At 35.5% G+C, this 20,630-nt stretch overlaps 2 protein-coding genes across 3 annotated transcripts in view; both read right to left on the bottom strand.

The window, feature by feature from the left end:
* LOC127860920 (uncharacterized) overlaps positions 1 to 8,014 on the bottom strand; it is a 105,188-nt gene extending 97,174 nt beyond the window's left edge. The window contains exons 1-3 of the mRNA XM_052399236.1: positions 7,926 to 8,014; positions 5,597 to 6,132; positions 5,234 to 5,323 (exon numbers count right to left, since the gene is read on the bottom strand). Coding sequence (XP_052255196.1) covers positions 5,234 to 5,323; positions 5,597 to 6,129 — 623 coding nt within the window. The 5' untranslated portion in view covers positions 6,130 to 6,132; positions 7,926 to 8,014. The remainder of the gene's footprint in view (positions 1 to 5,233; positions 5,324 to 5,596; positions 6,133 to 7,925) is intronic.
* Positions 1 to 8,014, bottom strand: part of LOC127860921 (uncharacterized) — a 100,287-nt gene extending 92,273 nt beyond the window's left edge. Inside the window, exon 1 of one of the 2 annotated variants that reach the window (XM_052399241.1) lies at positions 7,916 to 8,014. The gene's annotated coding sequence lies outside the window, so the exon portion shown is untranslated. Of the gene's footprint in view, positions 1 to 7,792 lie in introns of both variants that reach the window. The other variant, XM_052399237.1, reaches the window with a different exon arrangement.
* Positions 8,015 to 20,630: the final 12,616 nt, after the last annotated feature.

The raw sequence follows: 20,630 nt of genomic DNA, 5'->3' as shown, positions 1-20,630 counted from the left end.
GAAAAAGTTCAAAACTGGCATGAAAAGCACGGGCGTATTGTGATATAAAAACTTTGTAGCGCAGAGAACATTGAGATGTTTACTTTTACCGTAAAAAATGTAGCGCGTGGTAATTAAATGTTGTCGCCCATATCGCGAACGCAGTTGATTTCTTAAAACGAAAGAACATAAATGCGCTGTATCGGTTAAGTGTAGATAGTCAAGTATTGAACCGATATTTCGTCGCTGTATTCACCTTCCATGAGGACTGCGTGTTACTCGGGCGCTTATGCCACAATGCAAAGATGTGGCCATGGATGGAACGCGCTCATCGGAGCTATTTTGTTTGCGAATGCAGAATGCGGATGCAAAGTGGTTAAATGCAGTAACGGACTACATTCTTCGGTATACGTATATTATGTTACCTATGGGGTGAATTGCAGAAGGCAATCGCCCCAAAAATTACGTCCGTAAACTTTATTCCTATTTCGGCCCCCAAGTGTAAAGAGGTTTTCTGCCGTTCAGCATAAACTTAAAAATGAATGGAATACAACTTTTGTTTACTTTACTTTCTTGTACTACTGCTTTTGAACTTCTATTTGTTTTTACTTTTAATGTTTCATCAGTTGAAAAAAGAGGACTAAAGTACCTGCAGCGCTCACCTGATACCAAACGGAGCTTAATTGTTGTGAGGCGGTAGTGATCAATAGGTTTCAAAATAAAACTGCTCCAACAACTCGCAGACACGTATTTTTGTTTAACAAATCATAATTTTTTACTCTCATCCGCGATTTTTGTAAATTCCTAGCAAGTTTCATGGTTAAGTGCGTTAGTGATTTGTAGTATTCAAGTTGTTTTACTAATGAAAGATACAGACAACTTCTGAACTCATCGTAGCCACGTGTTTTAAAGGACGGTGGAATAATTAATACAATTTTTCTGTAGTTTTTTTGTTTAAAAAGATCGGCATGAACTTAAATTGTACATTTGAACAATATTTTATTGAACATGCTGGGACTTCCATAAATATGTGTCTTGTTCTGTGAAAGCTGGTCATAATGCATGAGAGTAAAGTGTCGTCCCAGATTAGCCTGTGCAGTCCGCACAGGCTAATCAGGGACGACACTTTCCGTCTAAACTTGATTTTCGGTAAGGAGGGACTTCCTTGAAACTAAAAATACCATTAAAGCGAAAAGTGTCATCCCTGATTAGCCTGTGCGGACTGCACAGGCTAATCTGGGACGACACTTTACGCACATTAATTAAGCCCAGTTTTCTCAGAAAACGACACTTATTGTTAAACCTGATATACATGAGCTTTGTTCGTATAGTTGAACAAAAACGTTGCCTGATTCATGTCCTATATTATTTCTCTTAAACGTATACGGGTTATTTACATTCAATATTGATTAACCGCTAAATGTATTAAAATACAATGAAACACAAAATGTGCCTATTGGTTAAACATGTCAAAAGCAATTGCTTTAAAAATTTCCAGGACAGTAAAACATAATAGTAAGCATTGCGGAGCCAATGTTATGACTCTGACGAAACTATTGTGTTTTATTTCGTGTAACTTTTAGTATTCTTTGTATCTGTAAAATCGAATACTTATTATAATTATAAACATAATAAGAACAAGCATGTGCATATGCACAGTAATTTCTAATAGCACAATCTTTAATATAAAAAAAAGTATTTTATTCATGTTGCTAATTGTGCATACTTAAAATACAGAAAGCTGACAATTTTAAGTATGTTTTATCAATTAAAAAACAAAGAGCGCTTAAAAGAACCTTTTCAGGTTTTGGTTACCGGGGTATTTGACAAAATTTTACTTAACATTTACCACGCTCTAAAATATCAATTCTATGCGTATTTAGACGATCAAAAAACCGGACAATTCTAAAGCGCTACAAACGCGAAACGATTGATTAATTTGGATATGTGTTTTGTTATCGTTATATTGTGTGACACTACGAGGATTGCTTATAAAAAGTATTAAATACACATCTAACTATATGAGCACGGTCGGCCGAGAGATTAAGGTTTTAGACTTTTACTCCAAGGGTCAGTGGTTGAGGATAACTTTTTTTCTTTCTTTAATTTTATTCTTGTGTTTTACTTAGTTATTTAGTTCAAATGTTTGCATTCATCATTTTTAAGTATTTACTGACTTCAATACATGCCACAATCTGTCAAAAGCCACTACAAATTTATCAGATTAGCGTCGGATTTGCCGAACAAATATTTCTAAAAATAAACTAAAAGTAAATCTGTTTTTCAACTGCGTCCACGTGGTCTATTTTGAACTTTATCACGTGTGTTTTTTTCCGTTGTTTTTTTGCTAAAAACACATACTGAACGAAATAAACTGGCTATGATCGTTCAAAAGTTACTTAATGGCAGGATTGAAGATGCTGAATGCGATTGGCAGAAATGTTCAACACAAATGTACAAATTTACGTGTATTATTCTGGACCTTGCGATCGCCTATGATTATAGCGAAAATGGAAAAGGCAATTTCACTTTTATTTCGCTTGCTAAAGTGTTTTGGGCAAAATGACCGTCCATGTACTGATCCATTTGTTTTGGCTTTTACTTTAAAATGAACCACGTGGATCCAGCATCAACATTTATGACGTGATTCACACCTCTCAATTTTATTTATCATTTTTGAATGAACTCGTTTTAATTTCTCCACATATTAATTTTACTCTTGCTTGACACAATCTGATTATTTTTAATTGATGACTTCCATTTCTTATTTAAATGAACTAATCCAAGTGAAATAAAAACTACATTACACTTTTAAATGAGACCTAGCATATCTGAACTACAAAAGTTATGATATACAAAAAGGCGTGAATGTTTAGCCATATCATAAGAAAAGTCCGCACTATTTGAGTATAAGGTGCATGTTAATATGCACTACTATTATAGTTTCTGCTTCATATTAGCACATGCTTATGCAATATGTGAAATGCTGTATTTTACAGGTTGTTGTGTAGCTGAATACACGATGCTATTGATGTTGCACAAATATCAAGTATGAATATAAATCGTTTTTTGCCGTTACTACTTAAATGATATTTAAATAGGGTTTAAATTGTTTAATTTTGTATTGATTAAAACGTCTTACTGAAACGCTGCCATATAAAAAGAAAAACTGTTATAATCATGTGAGATGAAACGTTTTTTTTTAATTTAAATATATTCAGTTTAACTACAAGAGGATATTATTAGATTTCTGTAATAGCAACTTTCTTTTTTAGTATACTTTTTATTATCATTATTTTTAATACTATACATTGGGAAGGTAAGGTCGACTTTTCTCGATCTGTAATATTATTTTTTTTATTTGGCAAAGTGTGGTCTCTAAATTGATTTGTAAAACTGCCCTTCAACAATCAATCTTGCACAAATTTAAAAGTTGTTTTACATTTAATTTATACAACTTCACTAATACGCTCACTACACGTCAGTAAGGGTTGGCTATATTGGAATTACCCTGTCCCGTAAGTCTATCGGTCTAGCCAAAACCTTGCCCGGACTGAACGTCCAACTGTATTGAATGATAATAAAATAACTCCTCACGATTTTTCGCCTATCTGACACGATATATTTCTTCATCGTGTACAACGCCAATGAAAAACTTGAGGTCACAATTGCGTGTCCGCTCTATAAATTTTCCATTTATGGGAGGATTTTATTGTGTATTATGTATATGAGCAAGCGTATTTTCTTTCAAGGGTACTGTTATAATTTGATGTTAAAGGATAGATACAGCTATGTCGGCCGAAAAGGGGCTGGCCGTTTACTTTTCTATGGTTTACAATAGATACAAAATAGTTCTTCTTGAATGCTTTGAGCTTATTTGAGCATATACGTACAGCTCAAAGTTCTTCCTAAGTAAACCAAATTCAATGTGAACATTATTAAGTCTCAAGTTTGTCTAAAAAATCGAATGCAATCAACCAAATGCATCGTAACACATACAATTCCTGTTACCGTCGACTTCAAATTGTTAGTTTCTGTGGATAAATGCTCCAAACAAAAAGTTGATAAAAAACGTAATCAAACCGAAACCAGAAGTTTTAGATTACAAGATTCAATCTATCTTACGGAGGTTCCGTAGATAGTCGATGTAGCACGATTGGTTTATTAGACACGAGATCTATCTTGCCAAGGTTGCCGGAGATAGTCGATGCATAAATTAGCATATTTTCAAATTAGAAAAACTCGGCGTTTTTGATTGCAAAATTGAAGACATTTTCTCGTACCGTAGACGTGTTTAAAACTTGGATTTATATCATCATTATGCGAGCACATCATATCAAGGAAATTGTTTTAAGGTGCGCATTTGGGATATATTTATGATCTTTTGGTGTTTATAAATGCCAGAAAATAGTTTTTTTCCTACTTTTACCTATTAAAGTGTCGACTGGATTTCTGGCGTCAGAGTTTACATTAAAAATGCTCTTGACATTTGCATCTCACAGAGACCCGGAGGGTCAATACTTGGAAGTTGGATTATTGCAAAAAGACACGACCAGGCCAAAATTTGTAATTACTACCTTATTTCAGACTCTTTCTTGCCTAAATGTTAAACTATAATATCTTATGCCTCTAATTCGTTTTAATAAAGACGAAATGTAGTTGAAGCCCATTTGGGTTTTATTTCAAGGTACGATTATGATGCTTTGTATATTGTATAACCATCGAGTAGTTACCGATATACTGTAATCAACGTGAGATGCATTCTCTTTTATGGCTATTTCATACATCATGATATTATGGGTGAGATTTAAATGTTTTATTCATCATTCTGATCAAAGTGTGAGGGCTGGAGCTCTATAAAACTGGCTTAAACACTCAAATTCTGTGCAGAGATCGTTCCTTGGCAAAGACCCCAGTTTCAGGCCAAAAGTCAATATGCAGTATTGGTTGTAAAGGCTCTATGTGTGAATAAAAGCGTTAGGCATGGGTATTAAACCCTTTCAGTGAACGCTCTAGTTGCATGTCATATAGACATCCGAAAACCAATCAGTTTAATGAATACTTTTACTACTTATAATATGTTTATTAATAGAGCATCTTTCCCTGATGAGTATGCGTCTTTTAAACAAATATTTCTCACATTTCTAGAAGATATCTGTGTTATGTTTATATTAAAGAAAGTGAAAGGCTGTCAAGAAACCGTATGTACACTTAAACAAAAATAGCCTTTATATGTGCGTTATATGTTACTTACACAATCCCTATGTGTTGATCCGAGCGTTTGCCAATGGTATCTGACCAGATATTGGGGTGGGCGAGGCACTCAGGAGGGCATGGAAGTCCACTGAAATACAGACGATCCAGTAATGCTAATATATTGTCACACTGTGCTGTATGTTTAAAATATGTTATAGAAAGCAGTTTTACGCCATTTTACCAAAATACTGTAGTAACTTTGGTTTACGATAAAATCAATTAATAAACAAGGCGCTAAAATGGTATCTTCAAATGGCACTTGATAGCAGTTCAGCCTTTTCATTAAATACATTTTCTTTGAAGGACCAACCTTATGAGAACCTAAGGCAAAAAGACGTCAAAAAGTAATGAGTGTGATCACCTGGTACAAAGAAGTTTGCACCTCGAAATGAGCGCGGAATGCTCCGAGGGAACGGATTCCTGCCCGGGATGCACGAACTCCGGAGCCTTATCCATAGACACGGCCCCCAGCAGGAAGCCATGTGCAATGGGTTGATGAGTGGTTGCTGCAATGCTGACATCCGTGGTATTCAATGTCATTTCTATTGCATTTAAGGCATTGACGGTGGAGGAAGCCGAGATGAGTGATGTTCGATTGACGGGGGAGGAAGCTGAGATAAGAGATGTCCGATTGACGGGGGAGGAAACCGAGATGAGTGATGTCCGATTGACGGGGGAGGAAACCGAGATGAGTGATGTCCGATTTACGGGGGAGGAAGCCGAGATGACTGATGTCCGATTGATGTTCCCCAATGCCAGTCCATTTGCATGGATTGTGTTAGGTTTCACGGTAAACAGTATGTGTTGGTTTTGGGAAAGGCTATGGCAAGGGTTCTGTGTGACGGTGTATAGAAGAGAAAAAAATGCTAACAGCTGGGGTAGACTGGATTTCATCGTCTGAAACATATTAGATAATCGTGTTAAAAAACGTAACTAAAATTGGTTTAACGGTGTCAATGGAATGTATGTTACTCAGACAGCAAGTATCCATAATTATAAGTTGGTGGCAAAGTATTTGTTTCATTAACAAAGCCGAAATGCGATCTCAACAATTGTGATTGGCAGCTTAGAGGTGTAGAATTACCGAAATCCCAATAATAAAATGTTTATTTATTTGAGATAATTACCAAAAAAAATTGTTTAGCGCTTTCCATAATAAAGGTTGAAACAATGGCATATGAGCAAAGCTTAATATGTATTATAGTACGTTAATATGTAAAGGCATTTGGTTTTTCGGTACCAGCTATGCGTAACTTATCGAAATCGCCGTTATAAAATCGTATATTTTTTGTATGTAAAAAATGTCAAAAAATGTTGAGTTAATTGTTTACATAATTGACATCGATACAGCAATTATCAAAGAGTCATTTATTACTATTTCACGTGGAAACATGGGGCGTCTGGTATAACCAGATTCAATATGTACAGTTACTGATATCCCCGTTTTGTAACGTTCACTTATTTCAGAAAACAATCAAACTGATGTATTATTTTTCGATAAATGTGTTATCAGCAATGTTTGATATTCACATCACTGTTATAAGTAAACATGTGGGAGTTTGGTACCCGCTTTATCATGTATCAATCTATGTACACTTAGAAAGCAACATGTTTTCACGATGTGTGTTTTTGAAATAACACTTGGCCTTTGGGTGTAACCTACTCATGCTGATTTACGGTTTGCGCTGCAATCATGTGTTAAGTTTTTAAACTTAAAAGGATAACATGTTTGTAACTTTGTCAAAATTCATGAAAATCAGTGTAATTTTGTGCATAAATTGTCATATATAATATGTGGGTTGCCGTCAAAATATCACAGAATATTTTAAAAAAACTATAAAAATAGTCTTAATTAACAATACTTATTAAATAGATCAAAATGACAATTGCGACATGATCGACCTATGATCGTAACCATTCATAATTCTGCGCTGAGATAATGTGCTTGATTACATCATAGCAGTTAGTGGTTACACAACAACCTCGATGCTACTTTCTTTCTATTGTGTTTTGTTTTGCTTAAAGGTCTAATTGTCACTTAAATATTCTTAATTTAAGAATAAATGATATGAAAGATAATAACATTCACAATTAAACGACGCATGTTTAATCGCCGGAAAATATGTCTGCCCTGATTTGGAATCATACATCGTTTGAAAGTTTAGTTACAGAATGCTTCTGTGTGCAATTGTTTACATAAAGGGGCGATTCCAATGTCTCGCTTCGGCCAGAAATGAATATTTAAATACAAATTGAAATAAAGAAATTATATCAAATAAATTTAAATGCGTTAAATGACGCTTTCTGTTTTGACGATGCAGAGTTTGTGAATGCTATTCTTGAAACCAATCAAATATCTGCGCCAAGTTTGTTTTAATGTTGCTACTTTATTAAAATATTGAAATTAAGCATGAATAATAGCACGAAAATCTTTAACCAAATATGTTACCTTTTATATCATTAAGTTGATTAGATATATTACCGAAAACAATCAAATTTCTGTTCAGAAGTCGCGACAAGAATGCTTGTGCGTTAACCGTTGTATTATTTTACTTACATGAAACAATCCTTTGCATAATATCACATGTCAAGTTTAAGCACACACCATTAAGTTTAACTTATTCAATATTTATTTTCTATTTTAAGTATTTATTTGAATAAGATAATCACAACAATTAACCTTATCTCACCGTTTGGAATGCGATGTGTCTTTGTTATGTCACGCAAGCTGGAATTTATCTATGGTAACGTTATTTATAGAATAGATCATGTGTCTGTAAACCGTCTTATCACGAAAGTTGTACCGACGTGATTTTGGCGGGACAAAATGAAGGAAAATCATAAAAAGAAACGTCGTTAAATGTAAACGCTAGATTAGAGTGTCTATGGTCACGAATCCATACCAAATAACCTTGAACAATCTAGTTTTCGGCATTTTAAGTAGTATTTGTTTCGTTTATGAATAGTTCAATAGTTTGTAAGAGTAATTTCGTATTAATTACTGAAGGATGTGTTAGCAAGGAATTTAGAAAAAAAATCTTGTGTCTTGTTTTACGTTAATAAACGAAAGTTTGTACACAGGGTACGATGATTTCCACTTAATATACTGTTGTATTTTTTTTGAAATTGCGATGAAAAACTATGCGAACATTTTTTTGCATGTAAAATATGGCGCAATAAAATTGGCTCCTGTGTGAAACATTCAAGCAATAGCATAATTATATTCGTAGATATCATTGTAGATAAATGAATTGTGATTTGACCTGTTTGAGCTAAACATCTTTGTCATCTTTGACACTCAATATCGTGCTATGATAATACACTTTTTTATACACATTTTATTAAAAACGTCTGCTTTTTCTCTGTGTGTGTTTTGCACGACAATCGTTATTCGACTGTCAGTGTGTGTTTTTGTCGGGCGCAAAGAAAGTGCGGAAAAGGGAAACACGGGACCTTTCGGTTTTACCAAGGATGATGTTACTCGTAAGAAATGGATTAATAATATATTATACGCATGAATGTATTGGTATACGGACCATACGGACCATGGACCGTACAACCCAGAACATACGGCCCAGACCATACGGCCCAGATTAGCGGACCATACGGCCCAGATTAGCGGACCATACGGCCCAGGTTTGCGGACTATACGGCCCAGTTTTGCGAACCATACGGACCATATGTCTTAACGCCATGTAGATTATTTTAATACACGAAATACTACACAGCATAGTATGCTGTGATACTATACATGTGTTAAAACTAAAAAAACGGGAAATGAAACGTTTTTGTTCATGATTATTTCAATCAAGTTATTCATACTCTCAGATGTGTTACTCATTTTAATTGTGTCATAAATTCTTCATTTAAACAGTATGCATTCATGGATCAAATCTATTTTTTATATAAATTTGACATTAATACTTATTAAATTAATAGATGCAGCTTGGTGACAATGTTAATTAAAATTTCTTAAATCACTTAAATGTTTACAAAAAAAAATACACATGTGTATCTATCTTAAAAAATAAATGCAAACAACACATGTTTTATCAATGTATCTTTATAAGACACGTTTTTATACCAGTAACGTATTTAATACATGTTATATAAGTTTAGCAGTCAAACCTATATTTTAGAATGTCAATACGGGTATAACACTCGCATTATTGACTCGTATATTTGTATCTCGAATACTCCCTATTTATGACACTTACTGATTGATGTTATCTATTTTAGTTTTTTGAGAATATACCATAATTGATTAACACGTCTGTAATTACCAATTACAGGTAAAGTGCGACAACCGTTGTTATTGTAGACAACATCGGCATATGTTTGCATCTGAAGTACGCCCATTTATGACACATATTGTTTGAAGTTAATAATTTCACTAATTGATAAATGATGTGTCATTAAAGACTCATAATTTTTATGTGTGTTAAATTGTAAATATTGATAAAAATATGTTACAATAATAACACAAAATAGTCAACAAAAATTATACAGTGAAGACGAATTTCATAAAATGCAGCAAAGACAAATAAGCGCCCGAGCCAATTGTGGCGAAGTTATTTCAATGTTCAAATTTTAACAAGTATTTTGTCATCAATGGCATTACAGTTTCTTCCTTTTGAAGATGCAAAAGAATCATACCTACGAGATTGACTTGATACATTTTGAATCTAATAAAATCAGAAAGATAAAGTAGACATATATCAGTTGAGTAACCACGCCTAAAGCCAGATTGGAACTTATACAACAAATTATTTGAACAAAGATATTATTCAACCTGATCATACACAACCTTTTCATAGATCTTAGAGATAATACAATAAATGTTACGACCGTTAGAGTTGTTAAAAGATTTTACTATAGCCATTTAAGCAAAAATACCCCGCCCCACTAGCGGTCATGTTTTTCAACAAACCGGAATCATTTTCGAAATCGTCCAATATATCATGGGAACAAATCGTCTGAATATATTTCATGAAGAATAAAAGTGGCCTCTAGAGTGTAAACAAGGCAAATGTTGACGCCACACGCCGCACAACTCACGAAGGACAATAAGGCGATCACAAAAGCTCATTATGAGCACATTGTGCTCAGGTGCGCTAACAACGGGAATTGGTTAAGAAAACCTTAGTATTTGATTACTTCATAAATCATCGGCTGCAGTGATTTCCCTCTACGTAAATGTAACGATCCAACCGATTCTTTATTTTCATTACCATGTTTACAATTGTCATCGGGGTGCGAAGCGCATATGTGATGTTCCACCAGCTTTATAAACAGTTGATAAATTATGCTAAAATGCAATTCCTGTTTTTCATTTTGGCTTAAATACAGTGTTCACAAATTAAGAGTTTTCAAAAGAATAGCAGTAATTGAAGTAACAATCTCTGTAATCGTTCGTATCACGGATAGAGCATCGACACAGTAATGACAATACAATGTACGATATAAATCCGACCAATGGAACTAAAATCGTTTAACGTAATATAATATATTGTTCTATTTTATATGAGTTGAAACACGACGTTCTGTTCAAATGAACAAACATTTGAAAATTGTAGTTGCTTTTAACGACGCTCATGTACACGTACAATTCAATTTATTATTTATAATATCCTTTACATGAAAAACATGCTTGTTAATAAATTCGCTCTCAATTGTTTATTGAGATCCCATAATCAAGTTATAAATAAATGCCAATGACAGAGCGGATCATTGTTTTATAAGAACATCCATACGTCGCAAATCCCAACACATATTGAAACGGCGAGAATGAAGAATATTTCAAAAATCCATTACGAAATAAACGCGCAAAATACATGACATGTTAATAACACGCTTGCAATACGTTCTTTACTCATGTTCGCTTTTTCGAGCTGTGCTTCATGAGATAAATAGCAAAAGTAAGAGTAAGTGAAGTGACTGGAATATTTTTTTTGATAACATTTTTTCAAAACAAGATCATTTTAACTTGCCTAACATTTTGAAACATCAATTCACGCCGGTGTATTTAGTGTTAAACTTCATATTATGTTAAGGGGCATCTCTATGACAATGTTTAATTGTACCAAAGTGAAATGTGACTACTAATCGTGCTGAATGAGTCAAGTTCCCAACGGGTACTAATTCCCCGTCCCCCGGGTACTTTGAAGCATTCTTCATCGTACACCAATTTTTAAATGATACTTTTGGGTACCCCGGTATACTTACAGGTATCCCATCTTTCCTAATAAAAAAATATACCCAACATTTTTCGTACCGAATTTTATTTCATACCCATATTTATCGTACCCAACTTTTTGTTCGTACCAATTTTTTTAGTTTTCAAAGTTCTTTTTCGTACTCACCTTTGTTATGGTATCCAAATTTTATTTCGCACCTAATTTTGTTTCATACCCACATTTTTAGGGTATAGTTTTTCGTGCCCCAAATTTTCGTATCCACATTTTTCATCATACCCAAATGTTTTTATTCGTATCCAAATGTTTTGGCATATTTTTTCGTAATCGGTGTACGGTGAAGTATACTTCAAAGTACCCGGGGTACAGGGAAGTAGTACCCGTGGGGAACTTGACCCATTCAGCATCAATAGCTCAAAGTGTTATAATGGCATTTTCCTTTGTTCAGTGTCCTTCATATTAAAATCAATTAGGGTCGTTGAAAGGCTTTAGAATGATCAGAGTGCAGGCCGTCTATAAATACATTTTATCTAAAATGTTGGCAAACATAAGCGGCTCGCATGCGATAACTATGTGTTTCTCGATGGGCACTCCTTGTGGATTGTCTCCCTTTGACAGGAAAGTATACATCAACATTACAAGAAGAAACAAGTTGATCGAAAACACATTTTTATGTCAAACAATATCTTTAAAAATCATCCCCTGACATGCACGTGTACTTGCAAATATTTATATTGATGGACTATAACGCGAAACAATTAATTACATTGACATTCCAGAAAATAGAAAACGAAAAAAAAACGCAAGTATTCACGATCATTCTCGGAAATAGACGAATTGACCGGATATCGTATTTGACTGCGCAGATCGAGCGCGCAAATCGAGCGCGAAAAGGTCTACACGGTGCCTATACCACGTGGCTTTTTGAAATCTGTGCTGGGAGAATAAAGCGCGACCCAGTTAACAATTTTAATGATTTTTTTAACAATATCTTACGATTGCTGATGGGATAAAGTGGAGAGCCCGCACATTCGTGAGAGTTTTCTTAGGTATCATGATCGCTTTAAACAACTAAGTATTTTTTCAGTAAAGTGAAACCGCGCATTTGTATTATGTAGTCCCCATTCCGATCCGACATTTTTAAACCGTTCAAACTCGCGGTTCCGCTTTACTGGAAAAATACTTATCTGTTTAAAAAGATCATGATACCTATAGAAAACTCTTACGAATGAGCGGGCGCAGTGTCTACGTGAGACAAAGAGCACACTCTGTACACCGTTCTTTATCAGGGTAAGTAGATTTTCTTTTGTATGCACATTACAAAAAAGTATGAGTGTTTTCCTGATCTTTTAACTATGTAATAAAAAGCTATATTTTAGGCTATTACAAGTGATTTATTTGACGCCAACAATAACAGTTTTGTGCGGTCAAGTTGTTGTTGTTGTTGTATATATTCACCGACTATGTAGACGAACCTCTCCCAGATCTGTAGAGTTGAGCAAAAGGTTATCGTTCCCACCACCACTATCGTGTAGTTTTTCACCGTCTTTGTACACTATAGTATATACACACTGTCTTACAGTCTCTGAGCTTCTGCACTCAACGCTAGGGTCAATCCGTATAAATTCCGACAAAGGGAGAAATTCGGACAATACTTCTTACCAAGGACACTAAATCTAGCCCCAGGTCTTCAGCGCCTACAGGGCTTTGATTAATTCTCTCGTAAGACAATTTCTTTAAACACTATGAACAATTTTAACGTCGTTTTATTAAAATAGTATCTGCAGATGATAATGTACTGCCGATAACCAGGCCACGAAACACGCACCTGTCTCATGATTGGGAACCAGGGACTAATCAGCAGGGAGGGAACGTGCGTTCTGACGCTGTCTTCTTGCACTGGCTGTGGACGTGAATGGATGTCAGAGGGGGTAGTCACGTGATAGTCAAGATGGCGACGTTCATGCCGAGGCATCTCGTCTTCACCGTTTTGTACCCTTTATTACCTGTATTAATTGTTTTAATGCCGCTCACCAGCAATATCAGCAAGGAATTTAATAGCGTTTATTTCGTATTGATATTCACTCTTATCTCAATTTAACACGCTGCGAAATTTCTTAGCAGGATGACCTAATTAAAGCTCCACTAAGAAACTTTGCGGGAAGTAAAGTCGAGATATAAAGCGAATTAAACGACACTCACATGTTTACTGATATGGCTGGAACGTGAGCGTCAATTAAAAATCAAACAAAAGTAGTAATTGGTATAACACGGCGAAAACTACATGTCTCGGCATGGACGTCGCCATCTTGACTATCACGTGATTACCCTCTCTGTGATGTGTGGCTCTAAGGTGAGGTTTTTCAGAATAAGTGTGGGGCTATTTGTGTGTCAGTATGTGACTGTGTTGGTTACCCTGGGAGATTAGCTTGCGTGTTTCCCAGTAGGATTAGTGACATATAGCCGACTGCAGCAGACGTGAGTTTCCCTCGTGTTCCCAGTAGGATTAGTGACATATAGCCGACTGCAGCAGACGTGAGTTTCCCTCGAGAACGCCGATGACGATCCCGTTCGAGGTTTTGTATAACCCTTTCGTTTCATAAAGTGGTTTATGCTACATTCTTAGGGCGTAGGGTCGTAATTGGCGCAGGCCATTCTTAAGATCAGAGAGAGCGCGGGTAACATTGACCTAGGAACTTGAGACGTTTTAGTGAGGCGACACTTTAGTTTTAGGGAGTTGGATTAGCTTGATTTCTCAGAAAATTCGAGGGCCGACGGGAAGGCGATCGAAGTAGCCCACGAGGAGGCAGCTCATCAGACAGTAAGATACATGGCCGAAAGGGCTGCTGGTGATAAAGCTGACCTTTCGGCCATCGATCATATTAATCCGGCTTGAGTCTCAGTGACGGCCGGAATGGTGCGTGCGGTAATGGAATTTCCACTGGTGACGGCCGTGAGGATGCGTCTGGTTACGGAGTTTCAGCTGGTGGCCGCCCGATGATTACATATTCGCCGGGGGTGATTGCCGGAAAAGTGTATCCGGTTACGGAATCTCCGCTGGTAACCGCCGTAATATCGAGTTGCCCCGGATGACCGAAGGAAGGACGGTGCATCCGGATGCATAATTAACTTGGGTTACAGATTGTAGGGTGGAGCTCGAAGTCCTTTCAGACGTGTTTCTGAAGGATAGCGACCCTCTAGTTCTCGCCGTTTAGAGCGGTCTCAGCGGAGGAAATCAGGGAAATATCTTGGCAAATCGTTGGGGTCTGGGAAAAAACTATGTACTGAGGTGCCTGGTCCTCGTCAAGGACAGAATGATATGTCCAGGTTATGGGTGAGAGCACGAGCGATGCACTAGCGGCAAGAGTGGCAAACGCATAGAGGTTGTACCGCTTCAATTTGTAAAGTGTGCGGTAGTTTCTCGGGTGCGACGGGATGATTGCGGCAACGCGACTTCTTCCGAGTGGGGCGTCAACCCAACAAGAACAAGTGGAGAAAGTGTAGTGCTGCTGTCCAGCCCACGAAACAAGCAGATGTCGCATGATTGGGGACTAGCGACCAATCAGCATGGAGCTGGATGTGAACGCGCGTTCGGGCGCTGTCTTCTTGCACTGACTGGACGTAAATGGATGTGTTGCCATTAGGTGAGTCTTTCTAAAAAGATAAGTGAGGACTTATGTCAGTGTGTTTGTTTGGGTGTGCGTGCGTGCGTTTGTGTGTGAGTTTGTGACTGTGTGCGTTACCCTTGTGACACGTAGCTGACAAGAATAGACGTGTGTTTTTATCGGACTATTTGTGCCATCCTGACGAGGACTCAACGCGATGCCAATATGAGGTATATCAGTTGATGTCGTTTCTAGTTCCAGCTAGTTGTTGTTATAGGAACTTACGAAAAGCTAACCGAAGAAACACTACAATGGCATACCAGCAAATTTAATTGAATGAGCAAATGAATGTTCATAATTTTGTAAAATTTATATTTTGAGAGAATTATCGTACATTCTAATACACTGTTATAATTCAATTCAACTGTTTTTTCTTGCTTTTGTCCAAAGTTTAAACTACATGTATACAAAACATTCAAAAGTTTAAAGTAAATATATTTGATGCAATTCCTCTTAAATACGAAAAGCTCCGAAAAAGTTCGCTTAAGTTGCAAAAGATGTAGAGATATGAAAGTATTATTAAATCAATTAATCTACTGTAATGCTGCTTTCAACAGTGTAAAAAAACGCTGTTCTTTATTAATTCAATTGAATAACGTTATGACATATAAACTACCGGTACATTATTGAACTTTTAACCATGTAAACAAATATTTACAAAAAAATCAATACAAATACAAAAGAAAAATAGAATGCTTATTTTTCGGTCGTTTTCTTATAAAGATGACGTTGTTTGATATATTACAAGCTATGGTGAAAATTTGATACTACTTGCTTGAACATCGAAACTACAATCGGACGAAATGAATGTCTCACACGAAAACTTTATCTGTAAACGCATACACAACAATGTGTATAGGTATAGTAAACTCAATCATGGATTTGGTTTCGCTTCAATAGTTTACTTAACCGTAGTGTTTTATAAAGATGGCCACTGCCAAAGTCTCCGCTAGAAAGAGTGTTGTCCATTTAAGCGAAAAACACGCACACATTTGTATTTCTTTTAAATATTAATAACAAAAGAGCGATGATTCCGATGCTTCGTCGCACGCGATCGATCGATTTGATCGAAAGGATGACACGCCATTTACGTTGCTTCTGACTGACGCCAAGAACGGTTGGGATCAATCTCTTGCGCGACAGTTACATAACATTCACATTGTATGTGAAAGCAAGGAACGACAACTCTGCGTGGAGATTGGGTTGGGATCTGTGTAGGCGTGTGCAAACAATGGCTTCGTCTTTTCTGAAAATTAGATGCGTTTTTAGAGTTGTTTCTCAAAAGTGTCTCAACACTGCTCAAAAGGGATTGTAATTAAGAAATTGATGATTGTCTCACAAATAGTTTTTATTAAATATATACAACGATGTCTCATCATGTTGTTTAACTCGCTTTGTGTGTTGCGGTTTGATGTACTGAAATAAGTGCTTAAATAGATTGCGGGTTACATATAACACAATGTCAACATTTTGCCTACACTATGTGTTTAAGGGATTTCGGGATTGTTTTGAAGTACGCATATTAATCACACATATGTGTTGTTGGCTTTCTCGTAGTTGAAGAAAACAAAAATGGTTAACCTAAATAGATGACTTTCCATCATAAATGCTGCTACTTAGTCAATGATAACTAAAGTTCGTGAATCAGTGTTTGAGTTAAATATATATGTACTATACTTTTTCACAGGTTGAGGTAATAAATGTCTGAAAAATGGGACTGTTTTATCTGATTCCTATTAAATTCGCAATGTTTCTGTCAAGAAGAACATTGGAACTTGTAGATTGTAGTTTCTGCCGTGTGTGTTATTTAAGCCAAATATAATAGGATGTCGTTTGATTGAAATAAATATATGAGCCTTGTTCTGAGAAAACTGGGCTTAATGCATGCGCGTAGTGTCATCCCAGATTAGCCTGTGCAGTCCGTAAAAAGGGAATTCCATTAAACTAAAAATACCATTAAAAGCGGAAAGTGTCGTCCCTGATTAGTCTGTGCGGACTGCACAGGCTAATCTGGGATAACACTTTACGCGCATGCATTAAGCCCAGTTTTCTCAGAACGCGGCTCATATAGTGTTAAAAAGAAGAAAACGAGACTTTACTCGATTTCAACACACAGCCACACACTGCTGGTGTCAATAAATGTACGCCACCATCGCAATCAGTTCGACTCCCATTGTTAACCCAGACAACCATGAAGTTCCACGCACGGCCTTTACCTTTCCATGTCCTCGATCAATGTCGAAAGTTAACTTTATCACTTGCTGGTGAGTTCCTAACGGATAACGAGTTGTGAACGGGATTATAAACCACGATATCAGATTAAATGTAATCTCCCCCCCCCCCCCCCCCCGGTGTACGACTTTGTCAACAGTCACGTACGGTGCTTTTTTTGTTGGCTTGTATGTAAGACATACACAACTTCGCCCTTCAACTTGATCTGCTATTCCGACATGGTCATATTATTTAAATAATTGTAGACGCATGTATACCCAGTTTCAATTTTGACGTTTAAACCAATACAGATATACGCTTTGGTTTAAATATAATGCTGTTATAAATCGTTATTTTTTGTGATTTCCTTAAAATATTGTACATATAAAATAATTAATTGTATAAAATATATTCATATATATAATGCAATAATAGTATACTTAATGTAATTGCAAATTGACTTCTGGCAATATTTATTCAAATAACAACAAAAGTATAGTGCATGATTTTATAATATTATTAGCATAAGTATTTAAACGCATATATCTTTGCATATGCCTAAATTAGTTGCATGTATAAACATACATTCATTAGTTTAAATCGGGTTAGGACAAAGTGAGAACAGCTTTATGATTTAAATCTAGCCATACCTTTAGTTTGGCTTACTTATCTGACATTAACAAATACCTTTGTCGTTCAGAAACTTTTGTAAACATAGTTTAACATCGCATCACGACACAAGGCTTCTGGAAGAATCGAAAAGGTTTTCGCATGAATATTCATTTATTGTACAATCATGCTATTCTTTATTTATAGGCTAAAAGTTGGAACGAAGAAAGTATGCATGTATTCAATATCATTAAAACTATTTTATTTCATGTTTTTGTTTATGTGTAACACTCTTAACCGATGATTTTTTTATTATTTATGATTAAATAAGGTGATATGTTAATTATTGAGTATATTGTAATTTTCTTGAGTACATTTTTTTTCTTTATCTACATTGAACATTTTTTCACAATGAAATGGTCAAAGTTAATAAATGACTAGTATAGATTGAAGCTGCAATTATTAATATTTTTGTTTATTTATTTCTAATTAATATTAATGAAACACATACCATATATCAAGATACATGTAAGCAAAAGAGAGCATGGCAAGACAGTCAATTGGAATGATTCTTTTCAAAGATTTCAGAGACGCAACGAGTCATATACCATGTGTTACCAGTTTTACATCCGGCGAAAGTTTATGTAAACATACTATGTATTTTTTATGTCCCTGAAGGAGGGCATATAGTGAACGGACCGTCCGTCCGTCTGTCCGTCTGTATGTCTGTCTTATCGTCACTCTTTGCGTTTAGGCTTCTGCGTTTAGGTTTCGAAAAATGCTCATTACTTCTATGTCCCTTCAAATAGCAACTTTATATTTGGCATGCATGTGTATCTCATAAAGTTGCACATTTTGAGTGGTGAAAGGTCAAGGTCATCCGTTAAGGTCAAAGGTCAAATATATGGATTCAAAGCGGCGCAAAAGGGGGCGTTGTGTTTCAGACAAACACATCTCTTGTATCAGAAGGACTTTGCTATTTATATGTCGGTATATTATACAAATGTTTGAATCTTTGTTTATCTCCTAGCATACAAAACTGCCACGAACACGACTACTAAGGAGTTTGTTAATGAGCATATAAATTCATGTTTATATAGTTGGTTGTGATTATCACACTAGTAGAAATATATGTCCTCATAAACGACACATCCATGTTGCCCCCTTGGTGCAAAAGGTAAACGGTTACGTACAGTATATACTTTTTGTTTCATTATTTTGTTAAAATAACAATACCAGCACTCTTCGCTATTGTATTATTGTGTTTATCAATTTCATGCTTTATCAACCAGCAATTGTATTTGCGATTCATATAATTTTCTGGTATAAACTCACAAGGTTCAATGCATGTTCACCCCACACAATGTATATATGGCATTGTTATCAAAACAAGTATGGATGGATATGCGGTAACAGCTAATAGGCTATGAACCTAAAGTGAAATGCATTTATGAAGGTTTACATAAATAAATTAACAATTTTCTATGAGTAAAATTTTTGTATACATATCGTTTTGCTTTCTTGTTTCAGTTTGCCATCAAAAACTGATGCATATTTGGCTACCAATCTTAATATTTCTTAAAATGTTTTATTTATTGTTTAATTTATATTCTTGCTGTCTGAGCATGTTATGTGTTTCTTACTATGTTCATCATTAATTTTATGGTATTATTGTGTAGTAGGAGGCCAGATCCAAGATCAAATACAACAATTTCAAGTATTTGCCATGAGCTTTACATTTGTTTTCTGTTGACACCAACACAGAATTTATTAACAAGGCGAAATGTTGGATACCAATAGACCTTTAAATGTATATATATGTTCGTTTATGTTTTATATAACTAAAAATAATCGGTCTCTTGAAAGAGCGGTCGAAATTAAACGATTACTTGACCGTTTACAATAGAACCTCTAAAAACTAACATTGGCGCTTAAAGGAAATGTTTATGGAGATCGAAACTAGTTGGTTTACTTTTTTTTTATCCTTTTGAAGGTAAATGTTTATATGGTAAATTGTTTTGAATCAAAAGGTATGCACACCGTTGACATATGTCTGCAACGGTCGAAGTTCAACTTAAACAATACGAATTGTGATGTTGAATACGCATTTGACAATATTAAGATTTGTTTGTACCCCTCGATTTATGCGTTTGTCCCAAAAGCACGCAGATAATTAAATAAATATATTAGCTCGGAAATTTTTTACATATTTAAAACATAACCAATAGTTTAATTGTGATGATTAGTTGCGACCGTCATCAAATGCGGAAATATTTAGATGCACGTACAGGCCTTAATGATCCGCAGCCGTCATTCCTACACAATTTACTGCTAACAGAATCAGTTTATGCTTCTTTTATTATGTCATTACTTAAAGTCATTTTTGCAAACGTTTTCGATGACGCAACCCCTTTAATAGCCCATTCTTAAATAAATGTCAAACCTTTACGTTCAATGTCGTGAAATGTGCATTACGCCTCTTCTTAATGATATGTCCTTGAAAGTTACAGTGTTCTACAGATTCTAAATGTAATAAAACGTTGATTCAATTTCGTGTTACAAATGCGATTTTCAATTTAAAATACAGGAGCTCATGTATGACTTTAATTCGCCACTTGGTGCAAAAAGGTACGCCTTCTTATTTCAATATCACATAGTACCTTTTTGCACCAATAGAGGTATGTTTTGTTTTTTTATTGTTTTTTCTGACGTTGAA

Source organism: Dreissena polymorpha, chromosome 15 (assembly GCF_020536995.1).
Source record: "Dreissena polymorpha isolate Duluth1 chromosome 15, UMN_Dpol_1.0, whole genome shotgun sequence".
Classification (NCBI taxonomy): domain Eukaryota; kingdom Metazoa; phylum Mollusca; class Bivalvia; order Myida; family Dreissenidae; genus Dreissena; species Dreissena polymorpha.
The sequence above is the reverse complement of the archived record's forward strand: the minus strand, read 5'-3'. Positions and strand labels throughout refer to the sequence as shown.